The sequence below is a fragment of the Linepithema humile genome, chromosome 8 (genome assembly GCF_040581485.1).
Source record: "Linepithema humile isolate Giens D197 chromosome 8, Lhum_UNIL_v1.0, whole genome shotgun sequence".
In the NCBI taxonomy this organism is placed as follows: domain Eukaryota; kingdom Metazoa; phylum Arthropoda; class Insecta; order Hymenoptera; family Formicidae; genus Linepithema; species Linepithema humile.
The window spans coordinates 4,934,549-4,958,503 of NC_090135.1; the positions used below are offsets into that span (position 1 = coordinate 4,934,549).

General features: G+C 39.8%; 3 protein-coding genes and 2 pseudogenes across 3 annotated transcripts; 3 read left to right on the top strand and 2 right to left on the bottom strand.

Moving 5' to 3' along the window:
• Positions 1 to 943: 943 nt before the first annotated feature.
• On the top strand, positions 944 to 7,568 carry LOC136996836 (uncharacterized; annotated as a pseudogene).
• Positions 7,569 to 8,798: 1,230 nt separating this feature from the next.
• Positions 8,799 to 10,074, bottom strand: LOC105669386 (putative nuclease HARBI1; annotated as a pseudogene).
• Positions 10,075 to 13,538: 3,464 nt separating this feature from the next.
• Positions 13,539 to 15,610, top strand: LOC137001730 (uncharacterized). Its single transcript, XM_067360846.1, has 3 exons — positions 13,539 to 14,512; positions 14,574 to 15,546; positions 15,605 to 15,610. Exons 1-3 carry the CDS (start codon positions 13,824 to 13,826, stop codon positions 15,608 to 15,610), a joined length of 1,668 nt encoding a protein of 555 aa, XP_067216947.1. The 5' UTR covers positions 13,539 to 13,823.
• LOC137001758 (uncharacterized) lies at positions 15,414 to 17,142 on the top strand. The gene has a single exon (XM_067360893.1). It carries the CDS (start codon positions 15,751 to 15,753, stop codon positions 17,140 to 17,142), a length of 1,392 nt encoding a protein of 463 aa, XP_067216994.1. The 5' UTR covers positions 15,414 to 15,750.
• Positions 17,143 to 18,253: 1,111 nt separating this feature from the next.
• Positions 18,254 to 20,201, bottom strand: LOC137001759 (uncharacterized). The gene has a single exon (XM_067360894.1). It carries the CDS (start codon positions 19,956 to 19,958, stop codon positions 18,864 to 18,866), a length of 1,095 nt encoding a protein of 364 aa, XP_067216995.1. The 5' UTR covers positions 19,959 to 20,201; the 3' UTR covers positions 18,254 to 18,863.
• Between the last annotated feature and the right edge of the window lie 3,754 nt (positions 20,202 to 23,955).

The window sequence follows — 23,955 nt, forward strand, 5'->3', positions numbered from 1 at the left end:
CATTAACATTAAGAGCACTTATTAGTGTTACCTGTTATCTGTTATTAATACCCGTTTATGTCACAAATCTAATTACCAGGACGTTGCAAGTTGCAATATAAAAAAAAATTAGACAAAAAGTAACTAAAGAAAAAAAGAGGACAAAAAAGATCAGAATAAAAAAAAGAGAGTGAACAAAAAGATCAGGACAAAAAAAGAGGACATGTTCTCTTTAAAAGAGACACTCTGGCAACCCTAACAAAGAGGATCTTCGAATTCCTTGTCAATATGGTGTCAAATGTTATCAAAAAAATCGAGTAAGTCCCAGTTGCGCACAGAATAAATCGGACACAGCAAGTTGAATGAATCGGACACAGTGTCAATCGGACACAATAGAAAACGGACACAAGATGGTTGCAATCGGACACATAACAATCGGACACAATAGGAAACGGACACAGTAACAAATGGACACACGATGGTTGCTATCGGACACAGTGCCAATTGGACACAGTAACAAATGGACACACGATAATGGTAATCGGACACATAACAATCGGACACAATAAGAAACGAACACACTGTGGTTGGAATCGGACACAGTGACAATCGGACACAATGGTAATCGGGCACAGTGGCAATCGGACACATTGAAAGTTGGACACAATAGAAAACGGACACACGATGATTGCAATTGGACACATGATAATCGGACACAACAGGAAACAGACACACGGTAGTTGCAATCGGACACATGCTCCGTGACAGGTTTCCTAACCCTAAAAACGTTACTATAACGACTTTAATCTGTTGATTTTTCGCTTTCTTTCTTTCTATGCATACACTTTTCACGCAAAGCGAGATTCCACATGGGTTTACGACTTTTTTGTGAACCTTGGGTAACCTTGTTAGGTTTATCTTGTTAGGTATAACCTGAAAAGGATTTGTTATTTGTTTTACGTGCGGGAGAGGTTTCGCCCCGTAAGGGCGAAGTTTTCCGCCGCCTACGCGTGAAATTTCAAACAAAGCGAGGTTTAACATAGGTTTACAAGTTTCTACACAAAGCGAGGTTTAATGCAAATCTAATGTTCAAATTTAGCGCAGAGTAACACTAAGTATAATGTTTATGAATCAAATACATGATTCGATTATATTCAACTATGTTTATTTAATTTTAATAGATTCTATGTTATAGTTTAATAGAAAACTATGTTTATTTAATTTTAATAGATTCTTAAAACAGAGAAGATTTTATATACAGAAATATTATATAGAAAGAAAGCGAAAAATCATCAGATTAAAGTTGTTATAGTAACGTTTTTAGGGTTAAGAAAACTATCACGGAGCATGTGTCCGATTGCAACTACCGTGTGTCTGTTTCCTGTTGTGTCCGATTATCATGTGTCCAATTGCAACCATCGTGTGTCCGATTGCCACTGTGCCCGATTACTATTGTGTTCGATTGTCACTGTGTCCGATTTCAACCACAGTGTGTCCGTTTCTTATTGTGTCCGATAATTATGTGTCTAATTACCATTATCGTGTGTCCATTTGTTACTGTGTCCGATTGGCACTGTGTCCGATAGCAACCATCGTGTGTCCATTTGTTACTGTGTCCGATTGGCACTGTGTCCGATTTTCAATGTGTCCGATTGTTACTGTGTCCGTTTCCTATTGTGTCCGATTGCAACCATCTTGTGTCCGATTGACACTGTGTCCGATTCATTTAACTTGCTGTGTCCGATTTATTCTGTGCGCAACTGGGACTTTCCCAAAAAATCCACAGCATCATAGTAAATACAAGCACCCGCCAAAAAAAGAGAAGATATTATATAATTGTTAATTACTGTATTAATTGATAATTGATATGGTATATGAATGTACAGTCACTGCTAATTATCTGTTAGACTTTGCAGGTAAAACAAAAAACTATAATTACTGGAATAGAAAGAAAAAAATCTTGTTCAAAGTGAGAAAAAGGCGAGAATGGAAACTTCACAGAGAAAATTACAGAAGATACATGAGTCTTCTGAAAGAACTGTGCATAAACTTTCTCCAAGCCCAGAGAGAAGTAACGATAACACAAATAGCGATGAGGATAATAATGAAAATTGTAGTGTGAAAACGTTGGATAAAGATATAACACAAATAAAAGTTGCGGATATTGTTAGCGCGTTTGGTGACTCGTTGCTAGCATGCGAGCAGCAAGGAGGGAACAGTAGGCGTCAATTAGAAAATCGAGCCGAAAATTGTAACTAATTCCCATCTCTGAATTAAACTATTCATACGGTTTTATATACCGAGTGTGCCAAACACTGTAAAAAATTGCCTAAAAATTCAGACACATTTTTGTCTGAATTTTCAGATCTGGGTGCCTGAAAGTAATTTCAGACAATTTGTCTTAATTATCAGAGTAGTTTCTCTGAAAGTTCAGAATAGTGGCGCGTCTGTCCGAAATATTTAGAATTAGTGTCCGAAAAATTAGACAACATATTTTTTCAAATATGTTGTCTAATTTTTCAGACACCAATGTCTAAAATTTCAGACATGCTGTGGTTTTATAACCCGATGCATGGATGTTCTCTGCAATTTCTCTGCTTTTTTTTTTAATTTTGATAGCGATGTTTCATATGTCAAAGCAAATTATTATTTAATTCAAATTTAAATTACTTTTTGGTGGAGCCATGTTTAAGTGTTACTTTTGTAACTACAAGCTCAGAATCTCAAAAGTCACCTGAGGCATCGGAAATGTCATCGTCATCTCACTTCTATCTACCGTTGCGGATATCATAATTGCAAATCAGGATTTTCAACTGAGACTAGCCTCCGCTCTCACCTTATACGATCACACAAAATTTACGTAAGCAGATTAAAAGACAAAAATATCACCTGTGTGTCCAACAATTAAGCAAGATTTGTGGGCACTGAAGAAATATGCAGGAAACAAGTTGACAGTTACAAAGTTTTAGTTAATCATCTTAAAAAGCATATGATTAATGAATTAGAAGTAACTTGCCCTTATAATACTTGCAACAAGAAGTATGATAGAGTAAATTCATTTTCAGGACATTTGACTAAATATCATAAATGTCAGATTTTAATTCCAACTACAGTTGACATGAACATTGACGATGGGTTAGAAGTAAATTCTGAAAACATAGATCATAGAGAGAAAGATGAAGATTTTACAAGAACCAAAAATACTAGCGATGAGGATGATAATGATGAAGATTATGATGATCGCGATTCATTCATTAACGCTTTGGCTATCTTCTATCTCAAACTTGAATGTGAATACTTTATTCCGGAAAGTACTATTCAATATATTGTTGAGGAGCTGAAGACTCTAACTGTACATGAGCAGGAAAGGGTTAAGAGGAGATTAAAAAAGCATTTGCAAAAGGAAGGCATATCTTTCTCACAGGTGAATAAAATTCTAAAAGATGTTTTTTCAGACAATTCATGCTCTACTAACTTTAAAGAACTGCAAACTATTTACTCGTGAAAAGAGTTTTACAAGTCACATTTTCATTTTGTGTGGCCTAAGAAGAAGCCCCTATCAAAAGGTGAATTCTTCCATTTTGTGCCTATTTCAGAGACTTTAAAGGCATTATTTCATGATAAGTCTCTGGATTTCAATATTGGTGCACCTGTACAATATGAGGATGATCTGTTCAAAGACTTTACAGATGGTAGTGCTTTCAGAACTAGTAAATTTTTCAAAGAGAATCCAAATGGATTGCGTCTAATACTATATCAAGATGGCTTTGAAGTTGTGACACCTATTGGGCCTGCAAAGGGCCATCACGAACTTGTAGGTGCATATCTTGCCATTGGAAACCTTCCTGATTATGTTTTGATCATCAAGCTGTATATGGTGAAATAGTGGAGGATTTAAAAATAATTGAGAGTGTTGGGATAAATGTTCCTGGCCATGATACTGTCAAGGGTTCACTTGTTTTTATTACAGGAGACAACTTAGGAAGTCACACATTAGGTGGGTTTGTCAACAACTTTAGTAGATCAATTTACTTCTGCCGATACTGTGATTTGAACAGATATGCATTTTTTGATGAAGATGGTGAATGCAAAACTTTTGAAAGGAGGACGGTTGATTCGTACAGAAACTGTCTAACAAAAGTAAAAGTTAATGCTGAAACGAAGGAAATTACCCCCTATCATGGTATTAAATTTAATTCTGTCTTCAATGATCAGCTATACTACCACGGGTGCGTTCGCTTTAGGCGCTCACGCGCTGTAAGCGCTTATAAGCATTGCTTATGCCGTTCGCTTTGGCGTTGTAAGCGCTCAGAGACGCATTTATGACGTCAGTGTAACGTCATGACTCGTGCTCACAAATGCTTATTCTATCCAGGTGAGGCAGCAAGAGCGTGAGCGCTTACAGCGAAAGTGTCCAAAACGAATGCGTGCCGAACGCTGTGTTGCTGTATCGGTAAGGACCTAACCAACAAATTTGCATAGCTATAATAAATATATGCAATTAGATTTTTATTGTGCATACGATTATTGTAGCAAGTTTATTAAATAATTTCTTAATAATTTTTCAATCTAATTTTTTTAGGATTGGGAATTTTGAACACTAGGAACATGAATAAGAAACCATCAAGGAATAAGAGTAAGATAGATGGGAAGGAAAATGGTAAATATTAATAATTATAATTATAATTAATATGATAAAGGCATTACAACTTTTTTTTATAGTAATGATAACAATGTTACGTGTAATATCTTTTCAGACAAACTTGCATAATTGCATAAACATATGCATAAAGAAAATAATCCATTTTCTTATACATATGTTTATGCGATTATGCAAGTTTATCTAGATTACTTCTTATTCTTGATAATATGTATATATATATATATATATATTACATATTACAATATATATATATATATTGTATAAAAAATTGTTATTATCTTTACAGAGTGTAATATAGATACAAACAGTGTAATGGACTTCATAGAGAAACAATATTTAATTGATGGTGTACTATACAATATCACAGAAACTCCTCATAATCACGAAAGACTTCGAAAAGGTAAATTAAGTAGTGTAGTATTTTATTAATTTAATTTAATTTAATTTATACAAAAATTGATTGCATAATTTTATTGTATATATATATATATATATATATATATATAAATGTACATACATTTCTTGTTACAGATCCTGATTTTGCATCACGATACGTACATCGTAATGTTTTTGATTTGAAATCCTCACAATCTGTCATGGAAACTGATAATGGTAAGTAAAACAAAAGTATGTATGTAAGTTTGTATGTTAATTATGTATATATAATATTTATTTTATAATTATAATTTTTTTATTTAGAAAATTTGGATGACTATAGTTATACCGATGAGACATTACAGGATATTTCTAATAATGATATGGAAGTACAGGAGACACGGGATATTTCAAGTGAAGAAATTGGAGGTATTTTTAATAACTTTTTCTATATTAACTTTATAATTTTTTATAATAGATTTATTTTTAGTTTTTAAATGGCCACATGAAGCTATTCTTCTATTGCTAGAGGAATATAATTTGAGACAAAATGATTTTGTAACGGGAAAAACATCTCAAAAAAAAAGTATGGTCTTTAATTGCGGACGAAATGGTGAAGCATGGACATAAAGTTACAGGAGCACAATGTTTATCTAAATTCTCTGGACTAAAACGAACTTATAAAGCTGTTAAAGATCACAATAATAAATCCGGCAATGGAACGCGATCATGGCCATATTTTTCTGTAAGTTATTATTTCTAAAAACAATTAATATTCTATTTGTATAATAATTTACTAATTAAAATCTTTTTCCAGCATATGGATACTTTACTAGGTTCAAAACCGTTTATGTCTCCCGTGACTACTATCTCGTCTACTGGTAAACGAACCCAATCTGATTCTAGTATATCCAGTGGAAATAGCTGCTTGGACACAGCAAATGAAAAGCCAAGTAAGTATAATAAATTGTTCATTAGTAAGGCCCTAAGCAGAATGGCTGTTTTGTAAGATTCTAGACACAAAACAGTATTATGTGTTACTTTAAGATACATAATGTATAATATTGTCTTGTGCCTGGAGCCTGGAGTTATCTTACAGCCATTTTGTTTAGTGCCTAACTTTGTGTAGTTTAATGTTTTAATTAATGATTCTAATTAACTTTTTTCCAGTTATAAACAATTAAATTTGTAATGATTATAATTTATTAAATTCTAATTTATTTTACACAAATGTTGTATAAATTTAATGGCAAATATTTGTTTATTTAGAGAAACTTCAGAAAACGTCTTACGCAGAAACATTAATGGAAGACTTAAAAGAAGAAAGAAAGGTAGCCGAAGAAGCTACTGAAAAAAGACACAAAGAAAACATGGAAATACGTTTGAGATTTCTTGCTTCGTTGGAAAAAATGGTTAGCATTATGGAAAAAAAGTAATATCGATATTCATTATCAATGTGCTTAGTTTATATGGATTATTTAATAGCATATCAAACATTAAGTCTGTTTCTTTGATTGGTGAAGAGTTTATAAATTTATACTTGGAGAAGCAGATTTAGTATTTAATACGTGTATTGAATCAGTATAAACTAAGCCAATGTCATTAATATTGACTTTTTTTTACATATGCGAAATTATTAATCCATCCACTGAAGTTGTTTGCAGTTGAAAAGTGAGATATAGTTCAGAATAAGATATTCTGTGATACTTAAAATTTATTTTTATTTATTATTCTGTGATTTACAATGTGAAAGGCAAAATAACATTGCAAGTACCTATAAATCGATATAATCGATGCTGATATTTAGAGTAACACATGATATTAGAGAAAAACATAAAAATATCAGTTGATAAGCTGTATTACATGTTAATCTCCTTGTTCTAAGAAATTAATAACATTCGTGAAAAATTTTATTTTGTTATTAGTTTCCAAAATACTTTTTATTTTCTATTAATAAGCGAGTTGAGTAAAATATGTTTTATTTTGATGTTTAATCATTTATATTGTTCTCTTAATAATTACCCGGTAAAAAATTTCTCATACATAATTAGACAAAAATAGTACATATCTAATTATACAAAATTATATACCGAATTTGTCCATACATAAATAGATACACCTATATATAAATGAATATGAATATATATATTTATATATGATTATATAAAGGTGTGTATGAGTAAATATACATTTTCTTGTTTTATTTTGTTGTGTTTTTATTGCGCAAACATAAAGTACATAATCATACATACATCACATCATATATATATATATATATATACTCATACAGTACACAAAGATTGCATACACATTGCATCAATCTTTCATCGCAATGTTGCAATATTGCAAATTCACTGCAAAATGTTGTTGCATCATTGCTGTGGGATTGCAGCAACGTTAAAATGTCCGCTTTTAGGAAGATTGTAACGAAAGATTACAGTAATATTGCAATGTAATGAATTTGCAATAATGCATTGTTATTGCAATCTTAGAATAATGTTGCATATATTTTTATTTATTCGGACATTTATCTGTCCAATTTTTGAACAATCAGTTCAATATCTGAATTCCCTGTGTTGAGGTCGTATCAGAAAAATTAAACTGATAAAAATAATTACTATGTCTTTAATCTTACTAGCCACTCTTTGCAAGTTTCATATAATCATCATGACTAAAACTTAAATACGAGATAGATTTTGCAACGCGCGTCGCATAGCGGTAAACGAACGAACTAGCAATTACCGAATATTGCTATTGCAATGTTACTGGAATGTTGCTGTCACATTCTCATGAAATATTACAATTACAAGTTGCAATAATGTCTCAACAATATTACATTGCAACTTGCAAGATTGTAACATTGCTGCAATGTAATTGCAATGTTCTGTGCTGTATGGGCAGTAAGAGTGACTTGATGAGGTCCTTTCTTAAAAATCTCTTCTTTAAATACCCCAAGCACTAATTTTCGAACTATTTGTATCATTCATAAAATGTATTTATATCTCATGTTATTTATTTTTCTCATATTATTTAGAAATATAATAAATAACATATATTTCTTATAAATGTAAAATAGTGTTTTTTTATTTTATTTTGTTTATATTCCTCTCTTGCATGCACGCGCGCGATGAGAAAAAGGTATAGAAACTTTTAGAAAAGTAAAATATTTTTAAATCAAGGCATTAAGTGAAATTAAGGAAAAAGTGACACAATTAGCCAGAATTTCTCGTTTATACAAAATCATATACAATTGACATGACTATATCTGAAATTTGCTTCTTACTTATATATGTTTATACATGATGCAAGACTTATACATAATCATATATTAGACTAACAGAGATTCATATATAATTATATATAAAATATTGTGGACATTATATATAAGTATGTATAAAAAGTACTTACATGTAATTCTATACTGCAGTCGCTCCATTTATATATATATATATATAACGTTTTATATTTCGTCATGTATAATTATACATATTTTTACACAATTATGTAAAATATTGTATAACTCTATTAAATGCTACATGATTATATATGAGAAATTTTTTACCGGGTAATATTGTTTCACACATGGATTTTATGTAAACACTAGATTTTTCTTTTACATTATGCGTTTTATTTAAACAGATGCAATACAAGTTAATATAAATATTATTATTTTTATTTTATATAAATATATGTATATGTATATATATTTCTTAATAAAATAATAATAGTACATAATAGTAGATAATTGTTTAATTTTTTTTTTATATAATAATTCATAAATTCATACATGTCGTAAAATTAAGTTATTACTAATTATATCACGTTTTAGTTTAGCTGCATTATTACATGTTTCATTCGTTAATTGTTCATTACTTTCAGAAACAATTTCGAAAACATTTTGTTCTGTAATTTGAAAGTCATCATTTTTCAATGAACAAATGTTATGCAAAACGCAACACGCCATAATAAAGCCTGGAATTAAATCAACGCGCTCCATATCAAGAACTGTTAATAAGCTTCGAAATCTTCCTTTAACATTCCAAACGCTCGTTCAATCGCCATTCTAGCAGACGAATGGCAAAAATTATAATTTTTTTGTCTATTAGTTAAATGTCCATTATCACGAAATGGCACCATTAAGTGTTCGTGAATATTATAAGCTGCATCGCCCAATAAATGACTGTCATCAGGAAATTTAACTGGATCTTGTAAATAGTCATTTACTTCAGACAAGCGAAAAACACGTTGATCGTGGACAGAACCAACATGTCCAGTAGTACAGTGAGTGAATCGTCCTTCATGGTCACAAACAGCCTAATAATGTATAAGGAATTACAATGCTTAGAACACACACACATTTAAAAATTTGATTATGATAACTACTTACTTGCAAATGTATACTATAATGTTTCTTCCTATTTACATACGAATCAGGATTAACGCGTGGCGCTTTTATATTGATGTGTGTTCCGTCAATTGCTCCTATTGCTTTAGGAAAAGCGCTAACTGCAGCAAATCCTCTCATTACTTCTTTTGCTCTATCTCCTTTTGGCCACACAATAAAAATTGGAGCTAATTTGACAATTGCCTTTGTTACTCTTCTTACGGCTTTTAGTGCAGTAGCTTTACCTACATGAAACTTCTCACTAATAGATCTATAAGTAACCAAAATATTAAGCATAAAAATATATAATGTAATTTACAAGTTACAAAAAATAATGTACTAAAAGTTTTAATGACATACCGATATGAATCTGGTGTGGCCATTTTCCATATTGCTATAAGAAACTGTTTTTCTGCTGATATTGTCTTATGACCAGGCATTGATCTTAATAATGAAGGTTTTATCAAATTTAAGATAAAATAAAATGTAGCTCGTTTTATTCTAATTAAAAATAACAAATTAGATTAAAAATGAAATTGATACAATAAATAAATAAATCTCTATACCTTTTAACAAAACTTTTTGCACCTATCTTTCATCTAGCCTTTTTTCTCTTTAATTTTGGTTGTATTTCAAAATTTATGGCTAGCACTGAAAATCTATATATATTGCATGTAATGTAAACTATAGATTTTTAGCACTGGCAGTGAATTTTGAAACACTATAACAGAGAAAAAAAAGAGAAAAAATATTGTGCTGAAGTTTAGTTAAAAAGAACAGAGTCGAGAGAGTCGATTCTGTATGATGCAATGTGGTAAAAATTACAAAAGTAAACAAATTTACTAAAGTATCTATATAATCTTATATTATCAACAACTTATAAATTTATTCACTTTTATAATTTTCCTTACATTACATGGTACAGAATCGAAATCTATTTATAGAAAAATCATTATACATACCTAAAATGTGATTTGAATAATTTATCATTGTAAGAATATAGGTAATATATATATATATAGTGAGACCATTCGCGACAAGCGTCGGTAGGCCACACGTGTATTAGGCGATTAATGCCATCTATTAGAAAGAAGAGACAAATAGGGAAAAATCGGAGCCGTTAATTCGGAGCTACGATATAAGAGAGAACGACGAAGACGAACAGTATAGAGAGTATCCTTACGGCCGTGCGAGCGTGTACTGGTCCGGAGTTTTTCTAATAAAAAAGTGTTAAAAGAACAATTGAAAGTAGAAGGTGCGAGCGCGCACTTAGTGTTTAACAAAGGTGAGCGTACCTTTAATAAGAAACTCTTTATTAACTTTTGGAAAAAGGGAACGTGGCATATCGCGACCCCCTCTTTTCCTCCTGTATTAATTTGTGTATTAAATATAGTACCAGTGTTGTTTTACAAGACGATTTATTATTTAAAAAAGAACCTCTCGTTCATCCTAAACCTTACAGTTAACGCGTCAGAAGTGGGATTAACGAAAATTCGGTAATTTCGGTGAACTCCGAAAGAAGTTGACTGTACACGTGCTTTAAGAGAAGTGAAGCCGAATGGTATACGCGGCTGTTTTCCGTATAAAAGGAGAGCTGCGAAAGAGAACAATTAATTACAAAAGTGAAAGAAACAATAATTCCAGTGGTAACGTGACAAGTGTGAGCCGGATAGCCGAATATAGAAGGTTCGAGAAACCGGAAGTCGGGATACCGCCATTTGCAGAACGAAAGTTCTAGAAAGTGCGAGAAACCGGAAACGAAATCCAAGCTGGATCACTCTGGCGGATCTTCCAATTATTAGATTTCGCCGATAGGGAAGGATAACTGAGTGTCCTGTGATATCGACTAAGGCGCTACCGATCATTGTCTTGGATCGTTGTCGTTATCGATACGTGAGCATTCGCTATGAGTCGCGTGCAATTAGAGCAGCTGAATGTGGATGGGCTCCGAGAGCTGGCGCGACAGCACAATTTGGACATCCGAGGTTCGCGCGCCGCACTCTGTGATCGCCTGATAGATAATTTCGAAAGAAACGGGTGGCCAGAGCAAATAATGCTTGCCGGTCCGGTTTATGATAGTCGAAATGCAGAAGATGAAGGGCATCCCTCCTCTCTAGAAATAACAAGTGGAGTAGCAAGTGCTCCAGAAAATGTCGACGCAAATTTGAATAATGTTCGACGCAATGAAGAGGGAAATGCGGTGCCGGGAAATCAGACTAACTTGAATGTACAGGAAATTGTGCAGGCAGTGTTGCAGGCCCTTGAAGCTAATCGTTCAAGACCTTCGCAGACAAATAATGAGTCTCCCCGAGCGCGATCAAGAACGTCAGCCCAGTCGGTTGCCGGGTCATCAAGTAATGCATTTCACAATTGGAATCAAATTAAATTTACGGCAAAATTGATCCCCACTTTCGCTGGAAAGGAAGAAGAAAATGTTGTTACGTGGATTGACCGAATTGTTAGTGTTTCAAGGATGTACCAAATATCGGATGATGGAGTCCTGGTGCTAGCGGCGGTAAATCAGCTGAGTGGCCGTGCCTTAGATTGGTACAACCGCCAACCGGTGGATTCGGTTGCTACCTGGGAAGAATTTAGATATCAATTGCGATCCTATTTTGAACGAAAGGAAACAATTACAATGACCCTAGCCAGGATCAACAGTCGTGTTTGGAAATCGCATTCGGAAAAGTTTATCAATTACGTTGAGGATAAACTGAAATTAATGCAATTCTTAAAACTTTCAGAAAAGGAAAAAATCGAACTACTAGCCGATGGAGTTAGAGATCCTTTTCTCAGAAGATTTGCATTGGACGCGAGAGCGACGAGTGTACCTGAATTCATCGAGCATATTCGGAGAATCACGGAAGACAATATGATGGTTCGTAGGCCAGGGACAGACTCTAAATTGCCTTCAAAGCCGACGACCTCTTTTCAGGAAAAAGTGTGTACATATTGCAAAAAAGTGGGACATGTGTTGAAAGACTGCCGACTGGCTAACGGTACTTGCTTTAGTTGTGGCCAGCAAGGACATCTTAGTTCAGCCTGCCCGAAAAAGAAAACTGCATCTGGATCTACATTGAATCATCTTGTACAAGAGTAGTATAGCAACACGGGTTCTAACTCAGGCATCTGAGGGGGTGCGCGGGTGAAGGGGGGGAGAGGTTGAGGGGGAGGGGGTAATGACGTCATCGTTTTGGAGGGGAGGGGGTAATGACGTCATCGTTTTGGAGGGGAGGGGGTAATGACGTCATCGTTTTGGAGGGGAGGGGGTAATGACGTCATCGTTTTGGAGGGGAGGGGGTAATGACGTCATCGTTTTGGAGGGGAGGGGGTAATGACGTTATCGTTTTGGAGGAGAGGGGGTAAATTTGGAGTGGAGGGGGAGACGAGGGAGGTGCGGGGGAGAGGGGAAGGTATCGGATTACAGGGGGAAGAGGTTGAGGGGAGGGGGTAATGACGTCATTGTTTTGGAGGAGAGGGGGTAATTACGGAGTGGAGGGGGTGACGAGGGAGGTGAGGGGGAGGTGCGGGGAAGGTATCGGATTTCATAAATTCCTGGAAAAGATAAGATAAGGATTGTTTATATAAGGATTCCTGGAAGAGATAAGATAAGGATTGTTTATATAAACATGAGTCATATAGAGATAAGGATTGTTTATACAAAGGGTATCGGATTACACTGCGTCAGCACTTTTGGAGTGGAGGGGGTGACGAGGGAGGTGCGGGGAAGGTATCGGATTACATAAATTCCTGGAAAAGATAAGATAAGGATTGTTTATATAAGCATGAGTCATAGAGAGATAAGGATTGTTTATACAAAAATGATTTATAGTTCCGAGAATTGTTTATATCCTTTGCAGGTTCGTGCAGGTTTTAGCGTGACATCATCGCTATTTTTAGATCATAGGCCCTTAGGCAGCCACTTTTAGGCGCCATGTTGCCAGATTTCAATTTGCGTGACATCATCGATATTTTTAATTAGTGTCGTGTGCGATGAGCGGGTATAAAAAGCTCGTGAAAAAATATAAATTGTCACAGTTGTTCAAAATGGAGCGCGATCTCACCGTACGAGCAGTGAATATCAAAACGTTGGGAGAGTTTCTCCCATGGGACTACGAGTGCGATGAGTACCTCGATTCTCTGAGGGAAAAATGTCGCAAGAGACAACGAACCGGAGTAGTGAACTCTCTGGTGGCGCAAATTGTGCGTCTGGAGGGTGTGAGGAAGATCATTCAAGAGCGTTTTGTGCCCATCGGTGCTGGATACGGCGGATACGAGAAGAAGGGCTACACGTGGAAGGAGATTGAGACGGCGTTTAGGAACCGTGTGCTGACGGGTGCGGTTGTCAATCACGAATACATCGATCCTCGTGAATTTTTGAAAAATATAAAAAATACGGTTATTGAGCGGATCCAGGGCGTCATGATGGAACACAACAGCGTCAAGATTAACACCGCGTTCAACGGGGAATTCATCGCGGGCGACAAGACTGCCGTGAAGACCATCGCCACGAAGAATCAAGAGATATATCCAACATCTGATCTAAACGAGTGGTACACGAAGCATGTGGTTGACGTCATACAGGCATCTCTGGAGGAGTTTCAGGAACGTGATAGCGGATGGGCGTTGTCACGTATCCTGAACCTAACAATCAACGTCAACAAGTTGAATCCTCTACGCGCGGGATGCCACATCGAGTTACCGCGGAAAATTATGCTGAAAAAGGCGGTGGTCAACGTGAAATCAAATGATAATGCGTGCTTCGCGTGGGCAGTCGTCGCCGCTCTATATCCGACGAAAAGAAATTCGGAAAGGACGATAGAATACCCACATTACTCGACGGTGCTCAACCTGTGCGGCATAGAATTCCCCATGACGCTTCCGCAAATATCAAAATTCGAGAAACTGAACACCATCTCCGTCAACGTCTTTACCACCCAAAACTCCAAAATCATCCCTTTGCGCCTCGCCAACGACAAGATGGAGAAGCACGTCAATTTGTTGTACGTGCACGGAAACAACGATGCACATTTTGTGTGCATTAAGGATCTGTCTCGGCTAGTGAGCTCGCAACTGAGCAAAGAAAATTGTAAAAAATACATTTGCGATCGGTAAGTAAAAACACATTTATAGAATAATTCGAAACTTTATTAATCATACAAATTATTACAGGTGTTTACACTATTTTCGGACAATTGAGAAATTATCGGCGCACAGCGTCGACTGCGGCAAGATGAACGACTGCGCCGTTGTTCTCCCCAGCGAGGACGACAAGTGGCTGACGTTCCGCAATTACAACCGGAAGGAGCGGCTCCCGTTTGTTGTATACGCCGATCTCGAATGTACGCTCGAGAAGAAGGATGGACAAGACGGCACCACATACGCCTATCAGCATCACAATGTGTTTAGCGTAGGATATTATGTAAGTTGCACGTACGATAATTCTTTATCCGGGTATAAGTCGTATCGCGGTGAGGATTGCGTGACGTGGTTCGTCAACGAACTTCACGATTTGGCGCGCCGTGTGAAAGCGATCCTCACCACCATCGTCCCCATGGCGGATCTTACGCCGGAGGAATCGGAAAAATTCCGTAGCACCGCGACGTGTCACGTGTGCGAGAAACCGTTTACACCGGATGATACGCGGGTGCGCGATCATTGTCATCTTACCGGGCGTTATCGAGGTCCCGCGCACTCGTCGTGCAATTTAAATTACAAAGACTCCCACGTTATCCCGGTGATATTTCACAATTTATCCGGTTACGACGCGCATTTCATCATCAAAGATGTTGCCAAAGCTTTCGAAGGCAACATTGATTTACTGCCGCTGACGAAAGAACGTTACATTTCATTCACTAAAAACGTTAAAGATACGGAGGATGAAAATTCCAAAATTTGCGTGAAATTACGATTTATCGATTCATTCAGATTTCTCAGTACAAGTCTTGAAAAATTAGCATCTTATCTGACAACGGACGAATTAAAAATTACACGATCGGAATTTAGCCATTTATCCGCGAAACATTTCAATCTGCTTACTCGGAAAGGTGTGTTTCCCTACGAGTACGTCGACAGCGTCGACAAGCTCCGGGACACAAGCCTACCATCGCGCGAATCGTTTTACAGCTCGCTCACCGGAGAAACGGTATCCGAGAGCGATTACGCGCACGCGACAAACGTCTGGCAAACCTTTTCGATCGAAGATCTAGGTCAATACAGCGATTTGTATTTGAAAACAGATGTTCTTTTGTTGGCGGATATTTTCGAAAATTTCCGAAACACGTGTATAAAGAGTTACGGTTTAGATCCCGCTCAGTATTACACATTACCGGGGTACACGTGGGACGCTATGTTGAAGTACACGGGCATCAAGTTCGAGTTGCTCACAGACATCGATATGGTGCTGTTTGTCGAGCGCGGTATACGCGGCGGTCTCAGCCAATGCTCCAACCGATACGCCGCCGCCAACAACAAATACATGCCATCCTACGATCCATCGAAACCGTCATCGTACTTAATGTACTTTGATGTAAACAACTTGTACGGGTGGGCAATGTGTCAACCGCTGCCCTACGCCAAATTTCGATGGGTTGACAATGTCGAAAACTTTGACGTAATGTCCGTTGCATCCGATTCGGCTACCGGTTACGTGCTGGAAGTCGATCTCGAGTATCCGGTGAATCTTCACGACGCGCACTCCGACCTGCCGTTCTGCCCGACGCGCGATAAGCCGCCCGGCAAGCGGGAGCTCAAGTTACTCGCAACGCTGTACGATAAGCAGCGTTATATCATTCACTACCGTAATCTGCAGCAATGCGTGCTACATGGCCTGCGAATTGCAAAGATTCACCGCGTACTGCAATTCGCGCAATCTCCATGGCTCCGCGGATACATAGAACTGAATACACAGTTTCGGACACTCGCGAGTAATGAATTCGAGAAAAATTTATACAAATTGATGAACAACGCGGTTTTCGGCAAAACCATGGAGAATGTGCGAAATCATACGGATGTACGGCTCGTTACACAGTGGGAGGGTCGGTACGGAGCGGAGGCTATGATCGCGAAACCGAATTTCCACAGTCGAAGCGTGTTCTCGGAGAATCTAGTCGCCGTAGAGTTGCGAAAACTCGAAGTAAAATTCAACAAGCCGATCTACGTGGGTATGTGTATCCTCGACATATCCAAGACCTGCTTGTACGAGTTTCACTACGAGTACATGGCGCCTCTCTACCGCGACAATTGCAAAATTATGTATACCGATACCGACAGTCTGATATACTTTCTACAATGCGAGGACGCGTATCGGGATATGAAACGCGATATTTCAAAATTTGACACGAGCGACTACTCCGAGAACAACGTTTACGGTATACCGCGCGCCAACAAGAAAGTACCCGGTCTGATGAAAGACGAGAACAACGGCGCGATCATGACGGAATTTGTCGGACTGAGGGCGAAGATGTACGCGTTGAGAGTCACCGGACAAAAAGATGTCAAAAAAGTTAAAGGCGTAAAGAAAAATGTAGTCGCCAGAACTATAATGTTCGACGATTACACTCGGTGTCTCAACGACGAAATCGAGCTAACACGGCGTCAATCGTGCATCCGCTCAAAGATGCACGAGGTGTACACCGTGTCGGAGTCGAAGCTCGCGCTCAGTCCGTACGATGATAAGCGACACGTCGTATCCGAATCCACCGATACTCTACCATGGGGACATTACAAGATACAATTGTAAATAATGCTTAGTAATTTATATAGTTTAATATTTTATGTATTATTGTCTTTATTAGTTTTAAATGTATATATTGTAACATGTGTAGTAATAAAGAACATCATTGTATATATATGTATAATAGTTTATTATAATGCAATGTAAAATATACATAGTTTATTACAACACATCGTCTTTATTTATCCAAGAGTTGTGCGAATTGTCGAATCCCAACCACTTTACAAACACCTTGTCGTCCTTTCGGCGCAACACCTTCTCCACGAGATAAACGTCGGGTTGTGCGGTCTTGAGCAATTCGTGCTCGTAAAAGCCTCCCGCGACCGGATCTTCGCGATAATCTTTAATCAAATACGTCACAGGATTGGTACGTTGCACCGTGGCGATCTTAAACACCTCCGTCGACCAATTCGGCGTGTATCCTTTCTCGAATACAGTTTTGAATTTGCTCACGCGCACCGGATCACCCACCCTGAATTTCGCCGGCGCGGCAATTTTTATATTACCGTACACGGTGCTCAAGAGCCCCTTTGCGATCTCGGGAGTGACATCGATCGGGCGCATACCGATCGTACGATGTTTACAACCGTTGTATTCCGAGACCAATCGCGGTAAATCGTCGATCCACTTGTACGATCCCGCAAGCGTAAAAAACTTCCACATTTCGTTCTTCAACGTGCGATTGAATCGTTCCACCACCGAAGCCTTCATGACCGAGTATGTCGAATAATGATTGATGCCGTGTTTCTTGACAAGATTTTGGAAATCTCTGTTGTAAAATTCTTTTCCACGATCGGTCTGCAAGTTTTTCGGAATTCTCTCCCTAAATATCGCGGAAAATGCTTTGGACGTTTCAATTCCACCTTTGGTCTTTAAGGGCACGGCCCACGCGTACTTGCTCAGCACATCGATAACGGTTAGAATGTAGTTGCAGCCGCCATTGGATCGCGAGTACGGTCTCATCTCGACAATGTCAGCTTGCCACAAATCGTCGTATCCTTTCACGACGACTGGCCGACGCGTAAAGTTTCTTCTCGCCGGTGCGTGGAGCTCGTCCACGAGCGATCTCCTCTCCAGACTCACCGCTTCCTTCTTGCTCATTGTGATTCGTTTTGCTTCTTCTTCTTCATCGCATCATCGTAGTATTCGATGAAATTTTTGCAGCTTGTTACGACAGTGTACTCGAAGACTCCGAGGAGGAATTTTCGGTGTTTTTGAAAGAATCTATCCTACCGATATTGATGCAAAAGTTGTGCTCTTCCATCGAGTAGCGCCACACTCTCGTCGAGGAGACCTCTCAGATCGTGAATCTGTCGTTCCAACGCCACGTATCTGGTCTCGATGTAATCGTCGTGGTCTCTCTTCCAGGTCCGCTCGGTATTTTCCGAATCTTCGAGTCTCGAAAGTACTTCTCGCTTAAAATTTTCACAGAGCATACGATTTCGATTCTCACGATCGCTCATAAGCTTGAAGTGATGATCCAGATGCAGCTTGTTGACGGCGTCGGTGTCCGCTTCAGGGTCGGCGAGATGTCTGATCACGCGTGACTTGGCGTTGAAAACCTCACCATCCTTGCAGAGACAATTCTCGCGCACGTAATTCTTCGAGACTTCGCCGCTCTGTCTCGTCACCCTGGCGCTTCCTCCTCCTAACTGTAGTCCGAATTTGTTGATAGACATTCCTGTAGCATCACACGAGCAATACTGGCGATAGTTGAAAAGCTGTGATCAATTTATAATCAGACCAGCTTCGCGCAGTTCCTCGATAATCGAGAGAAATTCGTTGTCGTGCGCGTTGTTTCCCGCCTGACGGGAGGCGTCCAGCAATCGAAGGCGATCCACCAATTCGTTCGGATCATCCCAGTGCACGTAATCGACCGCGTTGTCGGTCACAGTCATGGTCTGTGGTACGTTACACTTGGGTAACGTGCGACCCGCACCTCTCTTGTTGAGATGTGCAACACCTCCACCTTTCTTAGATATCAGAGGTGTGATGATATGTTTGTATTTGTATCCTTTGTTTCCCAAAACAGGTAAATGCGCGTTATGACCGCGTCTGTGAGCGTTAGTAGCGAGTAGTATGCTCTTGTACTTTTGTTTGTCAGCCTCCGTACACAGCGTATCGTCGGGAAGTCTTTTGAATATTAATTCAAACAGGCCGGGTGTGCCAGCGTATTTCACACCGTCCACGATCACATTGTCGTCTCTATCAATGTCGAAGGCCTTGTCTCCGAGAAACGTTCCCGCATCGTTGAAGTATACACCGTACACGTTGTCGATCCCTCTCTTCTTGTCACCGCTCAAGAGCTCACCGATGTACTCTTGGCCCAGCGGACCCATTTGACCGTACAGAGCTTCCCGACCATCGGACGTTTGCATCGTCTGTCTCACGGATGTCGCGAAAGACGGGTCCGTGGTTTCGAACACGTTTTCGATCGGTAAATATGTCGGCGCTTCAAACACCAATTTTTGCGGCTGGAACGGAGTCGAGGCTTGTACCGGTGGCGTCAATGGGGTCTGTATCGGTGTCGTCAACGAGGTACGCTTGATTTTCTTCTTCTTCTCAGAGCTCGACCGCTTTCGTTTGATGTCCGGTTCGTTTTTAATCTCGAGATCGTCAACCGAATCATCGTCACCCTTGATGTTCTCGACGATTCGTTTCAACGGTTCTACGATCGGTTTCAACCGTTTTTCCAATTGCACCTCTTGCTCCACTCTACCCGTCTTCAACGTCCGATGCTTCTTGCGAATCGACTCGCTCGTACGAGCGATTTCCTTCGCGATCTTCTCCCTCTCGTCGATATCTTTCGTGTCAAGCGTCATCGTCAACGTTTCGAGAACAACTAACCATTCCGCGGTACCGCAAACTCGTTAAAACCACGTCTGTAACGTCCATCGTTAATCGCACTATCCTTGTCTATCACTAAAAATCCGTACTTGTGCTGCCAACATGCGTGACACAATGTACCGAAATCTTCGTACGTCATGTCCGTATTCACATGATCGTTGTAGACGTGCTTAAGGTTTGTTCCATCCTGCTTGAATATTACGAGTAAATTCGCGTTGTCGCGCACGAGATGTTTAGGTATTTTCGCATACGTTTGGCACAGATAGAAACAATCGACCTTCGAATGTCGACCCATAGCAAAGTACTCGCGTATCGCATTCTGCTTGTCGCACGCTATATCGTCGAAGACGAATACGGAATTCGGTAACGCCTCGCTGTGCGGTACAATTGTGTTGTTGTCCGAGAACGTAAAGTAGCCGATTTCATCGATCGATCCGAGCAATCTTTCGAGATACCGATACTTTGGTTGATTCAACGATTTCGAGTACACGTACACGTTTTCGAAACGTACACCGTTCGGACTTTCCAGCAGACTAATCATTACATTGGTTTTACCGCAATTCGAGGGACCGCAAATGATACCGCGTATCGTGTTTGGCAGCATTTTACCGTGTCTGCACGCCTTCTCACAAACCCCTTGCCCACTCTTATCATCCATGTTTTTCACACGGATCGTGTACGGTTGTTGTACAAATTTCATTTTTTACCAGACTCTTTCTCATCCTTGTTATTACGCGACGAGTGCGCAGCATCGGATGTCGGAAAGAGCGGTGCTCGGATATTCGTCGCTAGATCTAAAATATCTCTATTTCCATACATGATTCGGACATTATCCTGAAAAAAAAAAAAAAATATTGTTTCAAACACACGATTAGCGATACACGTTTGCGACAATCACCTCCTTCCGTTCCTTCTTATTATCCCGGTTATTCATTGTACTTTGTCGTCCGACAAACTTTGATATTCTACTGGTTAATGATCGATACGCGCCTCCTATTTATAGGTGAGCGCTGTCGAAACACACCTCAGTTGGAAATATGATTTACACGCGATACGTTAGAATTCGCGCTCTATGAAACGATACAAGGGTGCCGGTTTACTGAACAGTGTGATAAATCGACTACCGTTGGAGCTGCATATACCCGGCTACCAATTTTGCGGGCCGGGGACTCGTCTGCGGAAACGACTCGCGCGAGGGGATCGAGGTATCAATCCGTTGGACGCGGCGTGTCGCGATCACGACATCGCGTACTCGCAAAACCGCGAATCAGCGGACCGCCACGCAGCCGATCGCGTTCTCGCCGATAAAGCGCGGGTGCGGATCACCGCTGCGGACGCGACTCTCGGTGAGAGGGCTGCTGCTACCGCCGTATGGGCTGCTATGAAAGCAAAGACGAAATTGGGGATGGGTATGACAAAGGGAAAGAAGAAGAAGAAGACCAAGAGGAGAACGCTTCCGACGGCGAAACGCGGTGGTATGTTACCGTTGTTACCGCTCTTGGGAGTCATCGGTTCGCTTGCCGGTGGAGCGGCGGGTGTTGCAAAGGCGGTGAACGACTCTAAGGCCGCGCGACGACAACTCGAAGAGACGAAACGTCACAATAAAGCTATGGAAGGACGGGGGATTTATCTCGCTCCGTACAAGCGGGGCAAAGGATTGAAGAGAAAAAAAAAAACGTCGAAAAAACGATAGAGATGCCCACGGGTGCCACCACCAATCTACAGTTGTTACAAATAGCGAAGCGTATGCGAATACCGTATTTCCGAGGTGTCTACATGCGTAACGCTTTACCCGACAAGATACATAAAAACGAGAGCGGTATCGTGAATTTGGACGATGTCGACGGGCCGGGCACGCATTGGGTGGCGTACGCCAAGAGAGGCGATCGCGCCGTATACTTTGACAGCTTTGGCAATTTGCAACCGCCGAAGGAGCTTACACGCTACCTCGGAGACACCGATACAACGATAACGTACAATCGCACGGTCTACCAGACGTACGATCAAACGATCTGTGGACAATTGTGTCTCCTGTTCCTCCAGAAAATAGATATAAAAATCGATCAGCCATCGATCGACATCAGTCGTCGATGGAATCTCGGCAATGTCGCTGACGCTCACTCTAAGCGGTAAAAGCAGCGTTCTCACGGTGGATTATTTTCCACCGATAGACTTGAGCGATGGGGACTACGAGCTCGGCCTAACCACGATGGAGACCTACAACACGATTCCGAACGTGACGGTAGCGAACAATAAATTTTATTTCGACGACAATGACGAAGAAATTACAATTCCCGAAGGATCGTACGAATTGGACGCCATTGCTTCTTATCTGAAACGCGCGATACTGCAAAAACGAGGAAAAAGTGAAGAGCAAGATTATCCATTGTCACTTCGTCCCAACGTTAATACCATGAAGAGTGAAATCATGTGCGCTTTTCGAATAAATTTCGCCAAACCGAATACCATCGGACCGCTGTTTGGATTTTCGACGGGTCGTATACTGGAACCGAGAAAGTTGCACGAATCAGATTCCTCGGTAAACATCGTCAACGTAAACATTATTCGAGTGGAATGCAGCATAACCACGGGTGCGTACGCCAACGACAGGTCGGTGCACACGATACACGAATTTTCACCGAACGTGCCTCCGGGATATAAAGTCTCGGAAACACCGGCGCAAATCATTTACCTTCCGGTCATCGCGAGGAGCGTTACCGATATCACCTTGCGTGTGGTGGATCAAGACGGACGATTGATCGATTTTCGCGGAGAGGAGATTACCATCAGACTGCACTTGCGGCGACGTGGTGCGAGGAAATGCTCGTGTTGAACGAACAGCGAGTGATTGAGAGAACAACGAAAATTGGGAAAACATCGCCATTCAAGAGGCTCAGTACGACGAACGTAAACTTTTTAAAATCGTTGGGATTCGTTGTGAGAAACGCTTAAAGAGATGGATATACTCGACATCGCTGACGAGCCCGTCTTCGACGAGCGTATCGTGAAATATGAGATGCACACGTACAATCCGTACGCTAACACGACGTTGGGACACAGCGACGAGATACGAATACCGATACAGCAACAGGATTTGTACACGTTACCGTGTGAGAGTTTTCTCTACGTTGAAGGAAAACTCGTTATGAATCCTACCGGTGAGAATAGAGATAACGTGTGTATAATGGGTAATAATTGTGTCGCGTTCATGTTTGATGAAATGCGATACGAGCTCGACGGAGTTGAAATCGATCGTAACAGAAACGTTGGAATAACGAGCACGATCAAAAACTATGTATCGCTGACGATGGAGAAGAGCAAGACGCTGAAATACGCATCGTGGAATCCGGATGGAAATCCGTTGCTCGATGGAAACTTTAATTTTTGCGTTCCGCTCAATACTCTTTTAGGATTCTGCGAGGACTACAAACGGATTGTAATCAACGCTCGTCACGAACTTGTATTGATGCGATCGCGCAACGATAATAATTCTCTCGTTGGACGAGTCGGTACGAATCCGACGATCGAGCTACTCAAGATACAGTGGCGAATGCCTCACGTATCTCTGAGCGAAGTTAACAAGCTGTCTCTTCTTCGAACTTTGGAAAGCGGACGATATCTGAGCGTGTGCTTCCGTTCGTGGGATCTGTACGAGTTTCCTCTGCTGCAAAACACGACCAAGCATTCCTGGGCGGTCAAAGCTGCGACGCAATTGGAAAAACCGCGATACGTAATCTTTGCTCTCCAAACCGGTCGAAAAAACGTACTGTCTGAAAACGTTACGCAATTTGACGCTTGTAAACTCACCAATGTGAGACTGCATCTGAATTCAGATTTTTATCCGTACGACGACATGAATTTGGATTTCGACAAGAGTCGATACGCTATACTGTACAACATGTATGCGCGTTTCCGCAAAGCCTATTACGGACAGGACGATACGTATTTGGACATCGATGAATTCTCGAAAGC

Bases quoted from the DNA above. Each gene is read 5' to 3' on its own strand.
- LOC137001730 (XM_067360846.1), top strand. From the start codon at position 13,824: ATGATGGAACACAACAGCGTCAAGATTAACACCGCGTTCAACGGGGAA. The intron at 14,513-14,573 runs GTAAGTAAAAAC...AAATTATTACAG, and splicing joins AAAAAATACATTTGCGATCG to GTGTTTACACTATTTTCGGA.
- LOC137001758 (XM_067360893.1), top strand. From the start codon at position 15,751: ATGTTGAAGTACACGGGCATCAAGTTCGAGTTGCTCACAGACATCGAT.
- LOC137001759 (XM_067360894.1), bottom strand. From the start codon at position 19,958: ATGACGCTTGACACGAAAGATATCGACGAGAGGGAGAAGATCGCGAAG.